Source organism: Toxorhynchites rutilus, chromosome 3 (assembly GCF_029784135.1).
Source record: "Toxorhynchites rutilus septentrionalis strain SRP chromosome 3, ASM2978413v1, whole genome shotgun sequence".
Lineage (NCBI taxonomy): Eukaryota > Metazoa > Arthropoda > Insecta > Diptera > Culicidae > Toxorhynchites > Toxorhynchites rutilus.
The window spans coordinates 225016214-225034135 of record NC_073746.1 but is presented as its reverse complement, the minus strand read 5'-3'; the positions used below and the strand labels follow the sequence as shown (position 1 = coordinate 225034135).

The following is a 17922-nucleotide window of genomic DNA, read 5'->3' as shown; positions in this document are numbered from 1 at the left end:
TATATTGGACAAACCAAAATATTGCGCCATAATATTAAACGTCTATGGGCCGCCTTAAACTGATTCTAATTCAAAAAGTACGTAATCCATAATGATTTTGTTTGTTTCCTTCTGAAAGATAATAAAAATTGGTGCATGATACAGTTGTGAAACATTGAAATTAGTGGAATGGAGTAACATTTTAGGAGTGGAAGACTTGATGATTAGTGTTTTCCTAGACGTTTTCATGCTGGGACGATCCAGCCCGAAGACTAAAAGTCGCAAAAATGAAGACTAAAATCAATTTTCTCCCAAAAATAGATACAAGCTTAATTGTTTCTATCAACCAAACTTAAGTTATGTAACTGCTCTTCATTTCGTTATTTGACACACAACTCCTATCTTATTCAAATTTTGATATAATATATAATATCATTTTGAGTTATTGTTGATGAACCTTTAATCAGGAACCTCAAAAGCCACTTTTACTTACTCTACTATGTCTCCACAACAGACTTGATCGCCACGAGCAACGTTCGTGGCCTGGCGCTATGGTTCAGTTGGACAAGACAGTCGTTAAAGGCCACTTCGATATTTACTAACAAGTGTATAAGTTTCAAGTTTCAGCTTTACTCGATGTATTCCAAGTGGCGTATTAATTCTAAATATATTACTCTGTTTCCTTCAAATTTGAACAAAAGAGTTAAAGTCTTCTCATTATTCTGTTTTTTCTACAGGTAACCCAGCTTAAGATAGTGAGCAATCCATTTGCGAAAGGATTCCGGGACAATGAAACCAATGAGGAGTAAGTATTTATTACAGTAGTCTTAAATCCTTAATGGTAAAAGAAATACTCGATTTGTATAGAAAATTCAGCAAACACAATGGATTCAAACCAGAACATTAAGAAAAACATGTTATTCCCACGTCAATAAAAATAAATCGATTCGTCAAGTGTTTACTACAGGATATGCGCTCGTACAATCCGACCAGTTTACTATCAAAACAAACCCGACACTTAATTGGGCAATAAAGCGTGTTAATTGGCATCATTACACCGCCTCAAAAAACCTTTTTTTTCCGGACCGGTCTGAGTTTACGATATTGATATGTTTTTTTTATTCAAACTCTTGGCGAATAGCGATGAGTGCGGAAAAATCTTCACCCTTCATTCAGTGGAATATCTTGAGGCAACATTCCGGCTCCATCCATCGGCGGGGGTCCCATAAACGGGTGCGACTGTCTGAAGGGAGCTCCATGTTTGACAGCCGCTGTCACCGTGTTTGTTTTAACGGTCAAGCTGACTCAATAAACACAATCATTCGGCGGGTCGGATCAACTCATTAAGAGCACCCATATTTATGTATTACAATTTGGATGCTGCAATCGTCGTCTTCGCAGCACACGCCTGCAGAGTTGCGCATTCATTGTATGAATGCGCTAGACGAAATGCACTCATGAGACTCACATTCCCCTCTCGGGAGGGCAGTAAATAACACAATTTCTACCCCCACACACTCAGACGGTAGCATTTTTGTTCCCGAACCTTAGTTCCTGCTCCCATGTCTCATCCCGTGCAGTCGTTGGAGAAGGCATATTTTAATGTCTTTAAGTTATTTATGATATTCGTTATAGAGTTTCCGTTGGTTTTTGACACCTGAAGTTGTGGTTCGCCGAAGAGAAAACACGCATAAACAATATCCTGGTGGGTTGTTAACGTTCCCTTTGTTCTGGATGTTATAATTTCAAGTTTAATAATTGTATTGACATGATTGACATGATTGTATTGACATGATTGTATTTGATAAATTATGGATGTATTTTTAATTTGGAGTCAAAATTATTTATACAGCCATTCCATGCCAAACCGATATAGTGGTTCTCAGATTTTCGTCAAAAGTGGTAGTTTTGTTCTTTATCGCAAATTGTGAGACCCGTATTTTTTTATTTTTTTGTTAGGGTGACCATTTCCACTTTTTTCAAAAATTCATAACTTTTGAACTTCTAGACCGATTCAAATGATCGACATATCAAATTTAAGCCCATCAGACAATGGTCTCTTTTGAAAAAAAAACAATAGCTGCAGAAAATTTGAATTTTGCTCTCGTTATTATTGATTGTATTCGTTTTTTATTGTTTTCGTAGTTTCGGGACCAAAGGCGCTATAGTTTTTTATATTTTTTCTGGAAAGCTGAGGATTTTTCACATAACATATCTCGAAACCAGGGAGGCATTTTTTTTCGTTTTTGAGTTATGATTTTTCAAAGTTACCCGATTGTAATCATTTTCCCCTTTTTTTCCCAAAAATGACTTTCTTCAAAAATTTATTACTTTTGAACTACTACTTTACTATATCAAATTAAAGCTAGTTTTTTGAAAAAAATTACACATTTGCCAAATAATTCGATTATAGTCACATACATCCAGTCTAGTCGCATAGAAATGTTGAACGAAAACTGAAAACATGTTAACTTCGAAAAATCATAACTTATAAACGAAAAATAACACCTCTGGTATTCGGTTATATTATATGAAAAAAACCTCAGCTTTCAGGAAAATATATAAAAAAACAGGGCGCCCTTGGTCCCGAAACGATGTAAGCTATAAAAAACAAACACAGGTCGGACTCGATTATCCGGAGACTTGATTATCCGGGATTCGATTAATTTTTAATTTTCGGAAATTTTGAATAATTTGTATAATAATTCTATATTGAATAGCGTATGGGTATCAAAAGAAAGGGTTTGATTAGTGCAGTAATGCAGTTATTTAAAAAAAAAGGCAAATCCAAGATAGCGGCCACTACAAAATGGCGGATTACATATTTTTCCAGAACCCCATCAATATGGGTATCAAACGAAAGGGCTTGACTAGTAGAACACAGTTATTTATGAAAAATGCAAATCCAAGATGGCGGTCACTACAAAATGGCGGATTTCATATTTTCTCAGAACCTCATCAATATGGGTATCAAATGAAAGGGCTTGAATAGTAGAACACAGTTATTTATGAAAAATGCAAATCCAAAATGGCCGCCACCGCAAGATGGTGCCATATAGATGTTTTTCATAACCCCATCAATATGGGTATCAAATGAAAGGGCTTGACTAGTAGAATACAGTTATTTATTAAAAATGCAAATCTAATATGGCGGTCACTATAAAATGGCGGATTACCTATTTTCACAGAACCCCATCAATATGGGTATCAAATGAACAGGCTTGACTAGTAGAACACAGTTATTTGTGAAAAATGCCCAAAAATGTATCAAAAGAAAGTTCTCGACTAGTAGAACATAGTAGATAATGAAAAATCCAATTTCAAGATGGCCGCAGCCCCCAAACAACTTTCATTCAGCTTGACCTGTTTCTGTGTATGTTTGAATGTTTGTTGGGTTATTCTCCATTAATAGAAAATTGACCACGTTCCTGTTGAATGATTGATCTGAAATTTGGAACATACATTTGACTCTACTGTTCTTTTAAAACTGCGTATTCCATGATCCTGAAAAATTCAAGTTGACCGCCATAAAAAAAAATGGTTGAATGACTTGATTTGGAGAATGCACTACACTATGAACAACATAAATTCGAAAAGGTCGCCGCCACAAAATGGTCGACTATGTATTTTTTGCAATCCCCTCAATATTGATATCAAATTAAATGCTTTGACTAATAGAATACAGTACAGGTCGGACTCGATTATATACAGACTCGATTATATGTGATTCGATTATATACAATTTTGGACTCGATTATATTCAGTTTGGAAAAAAATATTTTTTATATTTCAAATATGGCTTATTTCAGGAAGAAATGTAACCTTTCAACGTTAAGGTGAAGTTCAAGCGGCTATTACATGTACAGTGGGGTAAAAAACGTGATTTTTGAAGATTTTGTTTGAATTTTCACCATGAATTGTTTGAATATTGAAATTAAGAAAGATAAAAGTTGTGCGTCAAAGATCGAATTGTGGAGCGATTAAAGAACTTCATTTTAATTGATAGAAACAATCTAGTTTAATATGAATTTTTAGGATAAAATTAATAATAACACATTAAAAATTATTAACTTTTAAGTGTTTCACTTCCAAAATGTTATTAAAATTCACTAATTTAATTGTTCCACTACTATATCATGTACCAAATTTTCTCATCTTTCAAATGAAAGCATCAGAATCGTCTTCCGTAGCGTATGTAGAGCCAGTTTGAAGTAACAGAGTCCGAAAAAAAAGTTCTGTAACTCTGTTATTGTTGAAATATTGAAAAATTTTCATCAAATATGATCGTCTGTCACCTCCTGAGAGAATCTGGATAAATTCTGAAATCGGAAATGAAATCGTCCTAAAAATACAGATTTTGAAAACATATATTTTTGATTCAGATGAAAGTTTGTATTTTATTTGGGTTGGAGGAAATATGAGTTTTCCACAGCAATTGGGATTTTTTTTGAAAGGAAGTAACTTTTGATAAGGGCGAAGCGGTTTTAGTAAGAAAAATCTTTGATGATTTATATATCAAAAAGTATGAGTCGTACCGAAATAGTGTCCTAGAAAGAGTTATAGACTATTCGAATCAAAAATACTCATGTTTTATCATTTGTCGATTTCATTTGGAATTGCTCTTCTCTTAAATCTCAACTTTCAAAATAGACCACAAATGTTCTATAGAGTTAAGGTCAGAAAATTGTGCTGGCAACTCCGAAATTTTGATTTTCCCTTCCGTAAACCATTTTGACCAGCTCCGAAGTATACTTCGGAACTCCATCTTTCTGGAATATGTACCGACGACCAAGCTTCAGGTTCTGCGAACTTCTAGGGACCTTTGACTTCAGGATGTCCTAATAACTGCTTTTGTCATTACTCCGTCAATGGTTTCGAGTTCTCCGACCCCACCCGATGCCATCAAGCCCCAAACTATGACTGAACTATAAAAAATAGATGAGGCATTTTGCGAATTATGGTGTTGCAGTAATTCACCTCCCCCCAAGACTGTTGGCTTCAAACGCTCCTTTTTCAGACTTTCACCAGTTCGTCGTCATTGGCGTGCTATACCATCAGACCCAAATTGTATTTTAGTTTCCTCTGACCAAAGTACCTTCTTCCAGTCATCAATTGTCCAATTAATTTGATGTTGGTCCCACTTCAGCCGTTTTTAAATGTTTTTTCTCTGATAGCCATGGAGCAATTCCAAATTCAATCGTCACAAAAATGCAGATTTTAAAAACACGTATTTGGCGTCGTGCACAAATTACGTAACGCAAAAGGGGGGAGGTTGCGTTACTTGCTGTGTATTAGAGATAGGAAATTGCAATATGTAAGGGGGAGGGATTCCAAAATCCGGATTTTTCGCGTTACGTAATTTGTGCACGATGTCTTTTTGATTCGAATGAACGTTAGTATTCCGGTTGGGTTTGGGTAAATATGGGTTTTCCACAGCAATTGGGAATTGTTTGAATCAAGCGTAACTTTTCAATTGGGCAAGTTGTACCATAATACTTAACTTGTTTACTGTTAACTTGTTGGGATTTCAATTCTACTTCGAAAACTTTTAAAAGTTTGTATTAAGATAAAAAAAAGATTTTTTAATATCGCTACGTTTTGTATTAACCCACATGTCTTCAAATGTTTTTCAACTTAACTCCTAAAATACTCATGTTTTGTCATTTGTCGATTTCATTTGGAATTTCTTCATGGTTACTTAACACATTGCGGACCGCTCACGAGATTTCTCGTATTTCGCATTCCATCTGTTACGGATGGATCACGAAATAACCCGTGTTTTCTACACTTGAAGGTTCAATCCTTGGTTTGTCAACCGATGGCTCGCGATGGCTTAACCGATGGCTCGCCTTCGTCTCATCCACATCGAAGGAAACGATCTCTTTCGTGAAATCCGCAAAAAATGAGGCGTTAAAGTTTGCCCCAAAACGTGCGGTCCTTAATGTGTTAAGTGCTACTCGACTCTTAAAATCTAGTTTATGAAATCGATTGAAGTGACACATGGATAGAACACTCCCTATTTGTTATGAAATTTTAGACGCTGACAAACCTCGATTTTGATTAGCTTCTAATATGACAGCCATATCACTTCTAGAAGTTGGCTTTGATGGACTTCCTCTTTTACGTGGGCGGTCCGATAAATACTTAGCCTCATTGCCCGATGGTGTCAGTATCGCAAGAGAGATTACTTGTCGTGTATAACATTCTCGTAAACGGCTACTGTCAAAATTTCAGCTGAATCAGACTCGTAGTTAGGTTTTGACCGTGTGTGGAAGCGGTCGTGTTCGCGGATTTTAGTAAAATGGAAAAATGAAAATTCCGCCGTCGCCACGGACAAATTGGTCGAATTGCTTACGAACTACTGCCCCATCTACCGTTTTCTCCAGATTTGGCCCCGCGCGACTTTTTTTTGTTTTCAAACTTGAAAAAGTCGAATGAGGAGGTCATCGCCGCCCCGGAGGCCTCGAGAAAACGCTTTTCAGGCCTCGAGGAAACGTATTTTTCGGAAGGATTAATGAAGTTGGAGCATCGCTGGGTCAAGTGTATCGAGCTAAAAGGAGACTATGTTCAGAAATAAATCGCCACTTTTCCAAATTTTTTTTTTTTTTTTTTTGTAGGCTAAGGCCACAAGTGCTTATCGGACTGCCCTCGTAAGCTTTTAAACTATTGAACAAATATATCTTCGATAAATCGAACAATATTTGCTGGTAGCTTTCTTTGTGAGGGAAGCTCTCCAAAATTCTCTGTAACACGTTGATCGAAATAGTTAGAGATTTTTGTGTACATTTATGTGCGAAGATTTGATTTTTCAAACATACAAAATCCAATTGGCGCTAGAACTTAACCATATTGACTATTTTGAACGAAATGTACCTTCTGATTGGTCTATTTTTAACATCACTCTGCATCGACCCGGTATATTCGAAGCATATTTCGCATTGAATGGAATTGTTGAAAAACAAAGTTGTCACAATTGAGAGAGAGCATATTCAAGATCAACCTGTCCAGCTCCATAAAGCGATAATTTCGTGTGAGCTGTTGTAACGGCCTTGGCTGCGCTAATAGTAAATTAACACGTTGAGCCCCGTGTCAGTCCGTAGGGACGGACGTTGATCTTTTCGTTAGAAAAACATTGATCGCTGAGACTGACCATTACAAAGTAAGGAAATCAAAAAGAACAAGGCTCGATTTCGGATGTTTTACGATATGTGACTACTTCTTAGGCGAAACTCTGACTATTTTTTTATACAATAAATATCTTTGAGAGCGGGGGCCGAAATTGATATTTTGATAATGTTGTCGATGCAGATTGAATGGAAAGTGCAGCAAAAACAATCCGGGGCTCAATGTGTTAAGGACAATATCGCGCTATGATAAAATGCGGAATATATGTCATAGAAGCCACTAAATTGAAAAATGCAATCGAAAACTTTAAACATCGTATCGCTGTTTGTAACTCGTGTAACTCGTGATAACATTCGAACTTTGTAATATACATGCGAAAGAACTTGTTCTAGAATCATCAAACGGAAATGAATAATTTCTTGAATACCATAATTTAAAAATATCTTGGAATTAACACTTAATTAATTTTAATTAACATTAAAAATATACTGGAATTAACACTTTTGTATTCTTAGGTAAAATCATAGAATTCACAATTCAATATTATGTGATTTATTCTCATCATTGCTTGTCTTTGAATTCAAAATTGAAAGGGAAAAACATTACATCATATTAAAAACGACAATTAAAGTTGATTTTATTCAAAGGTGAATTATTCACACATACACTCTTTCAAGACATTATTCCCCCACAGCACTATCGTATTACACAATTGAGAAACAAATTAACGCTGACCCTTACCTTCCCGATCAACAGTTGGTGTCCATTCCGTAATTTCTTCGCTATCATCATCGGCAAGCTGACTTCAAAAAAACGCTCGAAATCTTTAATTGGAAACATAAATAAACAATTGCATTCAGCTCGCGCTTGATGAGCCGGACCTCATCTCGCTGCGTACGAACCTTCGAATAAACTAGCGATCCCCCCTGGCCTCACCGCGTAAATAAAACATGTTCTATAATTGAATCGGGAGCAGTGCTTAAAATCGAAAGTGTTCCCTACATGAAAGAAACTCATGAACGTGTTTTTCTTTTCATACGGTCATTTTTATTACAAACAATATCACATTAGCATAAACGAATTTGGGTTTCCCAGGATCGAACGATGTGGAAAACCTCAATTCGTAGACTAAATGTCTAAATCAACAGATCGGCGCAATCGATGAGAGTTATAAGCCCGCTGGTTCCTCTTGTTTACACGACGGTGTTGATATCAACCTCCTTCTTGTGGAAGATGACCACATCCTCGAAGAACATGTTCGGCACGTAGAAATAAGTCTCGTCGATCTTGCGATCCAACGGGTAACCGAATGGCAACTTATCCAAGTATCGAGCGCCAGATCCAACGCCACAAGTGTCATATCCGGAATACTGAGCAACTTCAGAGCCGTGATAGGGCGAGATCACGAAGAAGAACTGGAACAGCATTCCACCCTTCTTACCCTTCGGCAACATTAAGCGACTTGGGAAGCCACAGTGAGCCTCGGAGACGTCCAGTGCAAACTTCTGGTCGCCCTTGTATCCAAGCATCACTTTCTTATATAGCTCGTAGAAAGAGGTACGATCCTTAACATAGCCGTAAAAGTTCACTGAATTGCGAGTGATGACGTTCTTGCCCTGTACAAGATCATAGATGAAGTAATCCAGTTCGTAGAAGTTTTCACGATTGGTATTCAAATTGTACTGCGATCCATACTCATCGTATTTAGGTCCAATATACACTCGAACCACGGACTTGGTGGCCTTATCCGAAGAAACACTCAACTTGTAGCTGAATGGTTTGTGGTTCAGACGGATAGTGCGAGCCTTGATTATAACAGGATCGGGTTTGTACTCAATCTCACCGAACTCGTTATACTTGCCTTCTTCCACAGGCTCTGGTTCAATATCGATGGCATTGGTTATGTCCACATCGAATCGGTCAAAGTATGTAACAAGCTTGTCAACAACCACATCTTCAATTTTCACTCCGGGGAAGTATAGCTGCTCGTATGTATACGGTTGGAAATGATTTTTTAGTTGATAATAATATCGGATGATGCGCTTGTAGATTTGGTAGAAAACAGGATCACGCATAGATGATTCGTAATGTTCCAGAACACTTGGGATGATTTTATGGGTTTCGGTAGGTTCAACGGAAGCACCCATAAGGATCCGAGCAAACATGCTGATGTATTTGTAGTAGCGGCTGTCGTAACTGTCAGGGTTACCTTGAATCAGATTTCCAAGATAATCGATGGCCTCGGGAGTAGCGAAATTGATTTTCTTGCCATCGGGCGTCTGTAGGAAACCACGATCAATGACTTCACGGATGCGATGCTCATAGTCATCGATTACTTGAATGTCGTAATAGTTATGCTCCTGGTTCGCTTGGTAATAGTTGTTACGACTCGGGAAAGCATGACCATTATAGTACTGCAAATCTGGATAGTAGCCGGTTTTGACCGGCCAATACCATGACACTTCCGGAATGTGACCAAGATCGTTCGACAGACACTCTAGATAGTAGCGAGCCAAGATCTGTTGATGCTCATACAGATACAACTCACCGCGTCGATCCTTATACAAACTGAATTCCTTGCCACCCAGCCAGAATGGATAATCAATGTGGAAGTAGTAATAGTAAGCATTCAGACCAATGTCCTCGGTGAAGTAAGAAATCTTCTGCTCTGAGTTAGTGTGTATATACCAGCCGGTGTAATTGGTTGGAATGACAGCGGTATAGACACCATCAACTTTTTTCATTCCGTAGTATCCCTGCATCTTGTATTGCTGTGCTTTTTGGATAACCTCTGCATTGATATAGTGGTATGGGCTGATCTCGTAAGGTGCAGGTAGGATAAACCCAGACGTATCTTCTCTGTGGGCCACGGCTACGGACAAACTGTAAACAAACATACCTTCGTTCAGGTGATAGCGAGCCCAGGCGGCAGTTTTGTAAAAGGTATCCCAATCCTTCGCGTAATAGAACAGATGGAACAGAGCGATCGCCTGCTCACGGTGTACCTCTTCGAAGATCGAGAACACTTCTCCTTTCGGCAGCATTCCATGTTCGTAGTAAGAGTAGAATTCCTTGACAGCATCCACATTACTGTACAACTGGTAGTTGCTCTGTACCTTGAAGTTCTTTGTGTAGGCAACCAGCTGTGGATTCCAATCCTTCTGATACAAATGACGGAAAAGTAGCAGCAGGTCCTCCTGTTTATGCAGCCATTCCTTTTCGGGGTATTTCACCTGGCTAGTTGTCGGCAGGAACGCAGCGGACGCAACCCCGAGGGTGATCGCTAAAACAAGAGCAGCGAACGATCTCATCGTTGTGACTGATGCTGGACGAGACAGTAGCGCGGGTTTTTATGCACAATTGTAATCGCCGAATGCTGGTGATAACAAACGTAATGCATCTCTCGACAGATGATGCTGGTTGCATGTTATTGAATCCTGTGGGTGAATTTTTTTTCTGCGTTAAAAACGAAAACATTTGTTTCTGAACGATAATGGACAGTCACCAGGTGAGGTGAGGCGCAATCGGTAGAGTTCAAATATTCGGCATTATCGTCTCAATTTCGTAGTATGATTCGAACGCATCGATTTTACCACTGGTTCGTAATCATGCATATATTCAATATAATTTTGTTCTTGCACTTACTACGAGGCACACAATCATCCAATGTTGGGCATTTCGTCAAAATGGATTCAATTATTTTCTCATAGCGTTTCCATGCGGTAGTTTGATCTAGATAACACCCTTCATAACAGATAACACCGTCTAATCCCGTATTATTCTACACGGCATTGACAGTGGGTCTCAGCATTCATGTTTCGAATTTGACCGAGCTTTACACATAATTTGTTGTACTTTTGTCTGTTGTAACGAATCAAGTTTTCGTCATTAGTATCAATTCAATGCAATAACAACGTCATTCCTGTACCAAGCACCATTTTAAAAATACCAGAGACGGCTCGTTTGCAGGATATGGATATGAAACAGCAGTTAAAAACTCGACAAATTCTCAATACGATTTCGTTGTTCCGTAATAAAAACGTTAAGAGTGAATATAACGAAAGGTGTGAGTACGCAAAATTCTGAGGCATTCGGAAGTTAAAATCAATTAAACAAAACATTGTGTATTTTAGAAGATAAATCCAACAGATGAACGTTTTCACGAAAAGAATATGACAGGAGACAGAAGACGAAGGCGTCATGGTAACGTACCAGAGGTACGCGCAGAAGATGACCGAATACCCCCGATCTTCAAGAAGTTGAGTAAGAGATTGTACGACTAAAGAACAACTAAACAGTTGGAGTTGATCAACTACCTTACGAATTGTTAGAATATGGTGTTGATGCAATGATAAGAGCGCTTCACTGAGTGAAATTTTGGGAGGAGCAGTTACTACCGGAGGAACGAATGGAAGGTATTGTGGCAACGCAAGTAGGATTGCGTTAACTACCGCGCAATTACACAGTTGAGCGCCACGTACAAGGTAGTATCCCATATTGCCGCCGGCCATCCCTCTTCGTATAACGGCTCAAGGGGCAATACTGGCGCCGCAGACGTTAATAAATCACCGGAAATCAGGGTTTTTAAGAAAAAAAATTATTCCAAATGTCTTAAAATTGCATGACACTTCGAGATTTACGGATTACTAAAAAAAATCGATTTTGCAAAAAAAAATTCGAGTTAACTGTAAATCTCGACAATTAATGCAATTTTAAGACATTTGGCATCAAACTTTTTTTTGAAAACCTCGATTTTCGATAAATTTGTGTTTTTCAAAAAAAACTCAAATGTCAACGTCTGCGACACCAGTAAATGAAGTCTCCGAATGAGCTAATATTTTGCATAGGTTATACTGGCGTGCAAATCAACATTTCGTAGCAAGTTCCGTATGAAAAATCGAGTTAACTATTTTTATAGCTCCCAAAACCATACTTTTCGTTTCGTATCCCGAAAAAAATCCCAGAATGCCGATTTTCGACATATTTTTTTTCGAGATGACACTAGATCTCGACGTTTCATGCAATTTTAAGACATTTGGCATCAAAACTTTTTTTTTTGAAAACCGCGATTTTCCGGGTGATTTTTCGATTTTCAAAAAACTCCAACATTGACCGCTTTGCGCCACTCTTCCTTAAGTCCGATTGAGCTGATATGTTGCATAGGGTGTTTTTTCGAGGTGGTGAACATTTTTTATGGGGTAACTTTTTGAAATTGAGATGACCATTTTCATTGGCACTCTAGTGCCCATGCTATCACGGACCAGATCTTCGTGGATCCGCAGGTTCGATAAGCCAATTTCGGGTCGCTTTGAATTTGAAAGGGGTTTACGACATGGTAATAAACTTTCCTGTTTGTAAGAAGAGCAGATAAAAGAACGAATGGCACGATCTTTTTAAAGTGCTTCTAAATTATTGGTTTCGCCGATGGCATTGACTTTGTTGCATGAACTTTCAATAGGATAACTGATTCGATACATCAGAGCAAAGGTTAAAGACAGACGGATAGGTCTTGTCACCAACGCGTCGAAAACTAAGTACATGAGAAAAAGGGACTCCAGAAAATGATGCAAACTTCCCACCACGAGTTCAGATCGACAGTAATGAAATTGAAGTGATCGATAAGTCCAAACAACCAAACAGGACGCTGAAACAAATCCTGGTGGACAAAAGGCGCGCTCGGAAGTTGTACAACAAGGTTATGACGAAGAACAAGGATGCATGCTGATGGATGACAAAACGTACATGAAGATGGATTTTGGACAGCTCCCAGACTTGAAAGTTCATTGCCAAAGGTGATGATGAACAAACTAACAATGACGAGCTGGACTCACCAGCAACTATTGAGGTTTGATGCTATCTATGAGAGCTGTATCTGTACGTCATATCGAGTCTACAAACAAAACCGTAAGTTTGAAGGTCTTCGTAACCACATTGGTTGCGCGTTCGCTTAGTAAGCGATCGATCGTGAGTTCAGAACTCAGGGCCCTTATTGACCATCTTTGTGTTGTTACAGAATAGCTACGCCTACGCAACAATCATCAGCGATGGAGATCGATCCATTCATACAATATCGAGCTGCTGTTCTATTAATAACACAACAATGATCATATCAACTGTCCCTGCGGCCCGGTGGTCTAACTAGATAATGGGAGTACATAAGGAATACTCTTACGCCTAAATGGCTGTTGTGTGTTATGTACCAAATGCAATGCACGATAGTCCAGGAAGTGCATTTAAGTGGAAATAAGCATCTAGAGCTCGAAAGTTTTTCTCTATACAAAAACTGTCTTCGACAAAGTTGTTACATATGATAGAGCGCTCATTTTCATGTTGTCAAAAATAGGGTGACCAAAATTTTCGATGAAATAAAAGATCTAACTTTCTTATCTTTATAGATAGAGATAAACATAGTTCAACAATGTTGTAGTCACAGTTATTTTGAGCAACTTTGAAGAATGAAGTTTTTTATCTATCTATTGAAATAACCGATATAGCGCTTTATTTCTAAGTTGCGTTAGGGTCACCATGAAAAAACGGGTTTCTGCTCTATCTTTTATATTGCAAATTTTAGATGCAAGTAGTCTTCAGAAGATTTTTAGAACTTACTAAGACAAACATTTTGCGATGCTGAACTTATCAATATATCAATTCTACTTAATGTTATTGATATTTGTTCCCCAAAAAAACGCTTTTTCATCCATTTGTCATTCTTTTTGAGCAAAACATAAAACATGTTTATTGACGGCATTTGAAAGAACACATTACATAATACTTTACATAATATGGTATTTTCAAATCTAGATTTTTTTTTTGTATTTGAGTAAATTATAATTGAAATTAAGAATTTTTGAGTAAAAAACTAATCTTTGGTAGCCATAAATCATTACAGTAAATGATACGGAGCTATGTTTCTGTTTCAAACTAGAGGGTGATACATTTCCTGATTCGGGAAATATAGCAATGTATTCAGAAAACTGTTGAACTTCTTTTTCGTCCACATGATATCTTAACTTTCATGCCTGTAATTTTGTAATGTAAAACATTTGAGCTCCGAACAATGTGTAAAACTTTTTAGAGGTTTTCGCAAAAGTGATTACACTGTGGCCACGCTTCTCCCCGCTTCGCTTGATTCCGCGAAACATTTCCATATCGCTAAGCTCCAAGATGTAGGGATGTGAATTCACAGGTAAAGCAAACCTAAATTAACGACATTTTTTAACACAACCATCATCAGTATTGTAGAGTAAAAGTAATTTTGAATACTATTGAGACGATTTCGAGCAAACAGATTGATCTTTTTTTTTATTTCAAGTGTACGAAGATGTTAAATGAATGTGTCATGACTCTAATGACTCTAATGCGAATATTATCACCTATTTTCTTATTTCTATACACTACTATTAAGATAATACATTCAATGAAGCCCCATATTTGGAGTACGTGCGCACAATACTCCCGTGCCCCAATGACACACCTTTTCATTCATCCGTAGCTTCGACCCACTTCTTTCTCAAAGAATCTCGCTCCGCTAGCTGTTAGTAAACAAACAAACGAACATCTTCGTCCATTCGAAACGACAGCGATTTTCGCTGAATCCAAAAAACTGACTTCACGAACCTCTAAACAATCTGTAAGTTATGATTCGCTTCATCTGGTTTCACGTAAAAAAACGAGAAAAACACAATTTTCGTGCGTTCCCATAGCATGCAGTTTATAACGAGTACCATGAGAAACAGAAAAAAACGCCTCATGACGTTTCACAAGTGGAACACAAAATCGAACATAAACAATCGGTAAATCAAATTCAGAGTTCGTTTATTTATGCACATCTTGGAAAATGATTTTTCTCCGAAAAATGTGGCGACTATAGCGGCTGCAGCCGCGCAACCACCTTAAACATGTTTATCTGATGAAATGTTTAAAAATGCAAAAAGTCTCCTTAGATAAACGTTATATGAGAAAACGAAACGTTTGGTATTTTTGATTAAACTGACTTACGACAGATTATCGAAAAAGCGTTTCTGGGGAACATAAACCATCGATGTAACACAATCAGGGTAGCAAGTACCGTGTACGACAAGCCTCTAGAACCAGTTCTGCATCAGACAAGTGTATTCAAGCACGAGGGCATTTATAGAGCTCATAGAGTACATTTAAAACAGCCTGCAAGTGAGTGTTGTCAAACTCGTTCTAAGGCAAGAATAAAAACTACAGCGAATTAAACACATGTGGCATACAAGTAGGTTAATAATCGCACCTAATCTATGTTCTCTCTACTTTTTGCAGCTCCCAAGAAAGAATATCATCGATGAATGAACGGGTGAAGAATGATCCTGGAACTGGCTATAAAAGTGAGTAAGCTATGTATCCCTATTACCGCTTTGAACATTTCTTTACATTTGTATAGAAATTGAGATATTTATTATTGGAAACTTGAATAATTATTTTATCAGAAGCGATAGTTTACACTTTTCTAAAAGATCTTTCGTCTTGAAACTGAGAAAATTTTATGTTACATTCATTGTAGCCATAGCTTTAAGCCAAAGTATCTCAAACTTATTTGTAATGCTGTTCTTGTCACCAAGTTTTTCCTTCAACAAATGGTAGTATATTTCACTGTACACCACATTGTTGACAGACTTAAATCCGTTAATGCATTAAGGATTTTATTAAGTGTTTTCTCGGTTTTTCACTCTTTTTCATGCCTTACTTGTGAAAACATAAAACTGCTCTATTCTTCCACCTTTGCCTTTACACGTTTTCTTCCAACCATACTTCTCATAAAGAGAAACCTTTTTTCCAATAAAAACTCTTCCCATCTCACATATAACTTAACCACTCGTGCTTACATTTAATGGGTAATATAACTGACAGATTTGCTTTTGATCTGTTTTCCAGAAGACGGCGAGCAAGCGAATCCCTCGACGATGACGCCAACGAGTGCAGCATCGATGACAGGCCCATCGTTATCCCCCAACACCACCAACAGCAATGGAACCATACCGACAACCGCCGGCTCCAGCTGCCTAACCGGTGCAAGTGTCTTCCAATCATCATTACTGAGCCATTCCGGTGGCCTCTCTCCGTACGCCATCAGTCCGCACAATAATCCCCCGATGTTAACCCAGCCGTATGCAACGGAAGCTAGCGGATTTGGTCCCATTTACCACCACCATCATCACCATGCCCACAGTCCACTGTCCACACATCATGGGTCGTATGTGAGTTCGTTCGACAAGTACGACAAATACAAAATGGCTTCATCCACTTCACCACCGCTTCACACGGGTCATTCAATGGCGACAAGCGCCACCTACACCGGTCACTACCAGGGTTTCTATGGTACCCCAAACCCAAGTCACCATCAGCTGATGAGACAAAACAACGGCTGTATAGATTTCGTGCAAAGATAAGCAGACGCGATAATGTCGCTACACAACCAAAGATTGTAAATAAGCCAAACTAAAACATATGAAGTGCCAAGAAATCTTCTCTCTTATATAGGATAGTAAACAATGCAAAAGATACAAAATCGAAGTGCCATATGTAGATTGTATTTTGTAATTTATTCCTCCCTTATTTATAATACATTTCTGGATGCAATAAACGACGATTTAGTATGAAACCATTTGTTCTAGTGTGAAAATATCCGCAACTATAAGGATTCTGAAATGTTCGTAAATAAATGATGGATGATCATTCAAAGATGGCGCGAATAAAATTATGTAAAATTTGAATTCATCTTCCCGTGCTCATTGAACTCTCTCCCACTAGCACATCTACACTAATTAGCAAGAATCAGCCTTTAATTAGTGTTCATTACCTCAACCGTGACACTTAGCTGAGAATCCTGCTCTCGTGTCGCGTGAGGGGTCGTGAGAAGTGAACTTAGCACGCACGATCTGGGCAACCGGAATGTCTACAGGCGCAAGTGCACACGTGCTGTCAAGCTGTAATTGATTGGCTCAAACGCAGGCAAGCGCTTGTTTGTTATGCTCAAATGTGAACCGATCGGCCGCGCTTCGTTTTGGTGCGAATGACTGTAACCAGATGCCAAATGCTCTGTCTGGTGCCGCGTTCCCTGGCATTGTGTTTCCCCGCTAGATTCCACGGTGAAGGAGCATCAGTGTCAATCATAATGTGCCTTTCTGGTTTACCGCATTTTTTGTCACGTCGAAGTAGGATGCGATATGCCGGTAATAGTAATCTGAGTATGAGTGACAGTTCTTCCGTTAGGGTTGGACGGATTGTTGCCTAGTGAGGCACATCGAAATGGTGGCCATGCATCTCTGTCGAGATAACTTTGTCCGACGCCCATCCTTTACCTGAATATTGTATCCGCCAAGCGGGATTCTAAAGATCCACTTCTGACACCGAATCGTATTTTAACTAGCACAATACATCGACACGATGAGTACGTAGAATCTTTGTTTTCCTCCAGAACAAGTAAATAAATCTGAAAACTGCAGTACAATTTAGAAAACATCTGATCGTAAGAATGCATTTCCATCTCATGATTCCATCATTTTTCATTGCACTTTCAAAATTTCAAAAATATCGATATTTCAGTTTACAGGTATTTCATTCCACGGTTTCACAAATCGTCTCAAACTAAAACAACTGAAAGAAGAAACATTCGCTATCAAATTACACTGCATTTGGACTCTCAGGGTCACTGATACGTACCACGTCACAAGAAACTTGCGCACTCCAGCTTCTTGGATGTTGCCGGTAAACTGACACCGTCCACCATGTCTGTGTATGCGTCTGCGCATCCTATCCTTTTAAAGTCGTTCAGATATTATTGATATAATGGCC

At 38.3% G+C, this 17922-nt stretch overlaps 2 protein-coding genes across 3 annotated transcripts in view; one reads left to right on the top strand and one right to left on the bottom strand.

Annotated features, from left to right (window-relative positions):
* The window catches only part of LOC129774608 (T-box transcription factor TBX1), a 100050-nt gene extending 83339 nt beyond the window's left edge, over window positions 1–16711 (top strand). Inside the window, exons 5-7 of one of the 2 annotated variants that reach the window (XM_055778375.1) lie at window positions 717–784; window positions 15391–15455; window positions 16006–16711. In XM_055778375.1, the coding sequence (XP_055634350.1) occupies window positions 717–784; window positions 15391–15455; window positions 16006–16517 (645 nt within the window). In that variant the 3' untranslated portion in view covers window positions 16518–16711. Of the gene's footprint in view, window positions 1–716; window positions 785–15390; window positions 15456–16002 lie in introns of both variants that reach the window. The other variant, XM_055778374.1, reaches the window with a different exon arrangement.
* LOC129774607 (hexamerin-1.1-like) lies at window positions 8127–10425 on the bottom strand. Its single transcript, XM_055778373.1, has one exon. It carries the CDS (start codon window positions 10413–10415, stop codon window positions 8298–8300), a length of 2118 nt encoding a protein of 705 aa, XP_055634348.1. The 5' UTR covers window positions 10416–10425; the 3' UTR covers window positions 8127–8297.
* Window positions 16712–17922: the final 1211 nt, after the last annotated feature.

Coding starts and splice junctions, on each gene's coding strand:
- LOC129774607 (XM_055778373.1), bottom strand. CDS start 10,415: ATGAGATCGTTCGCTGCTCTTGTTTTAGCGATCACCCTCGGGGTTGCG.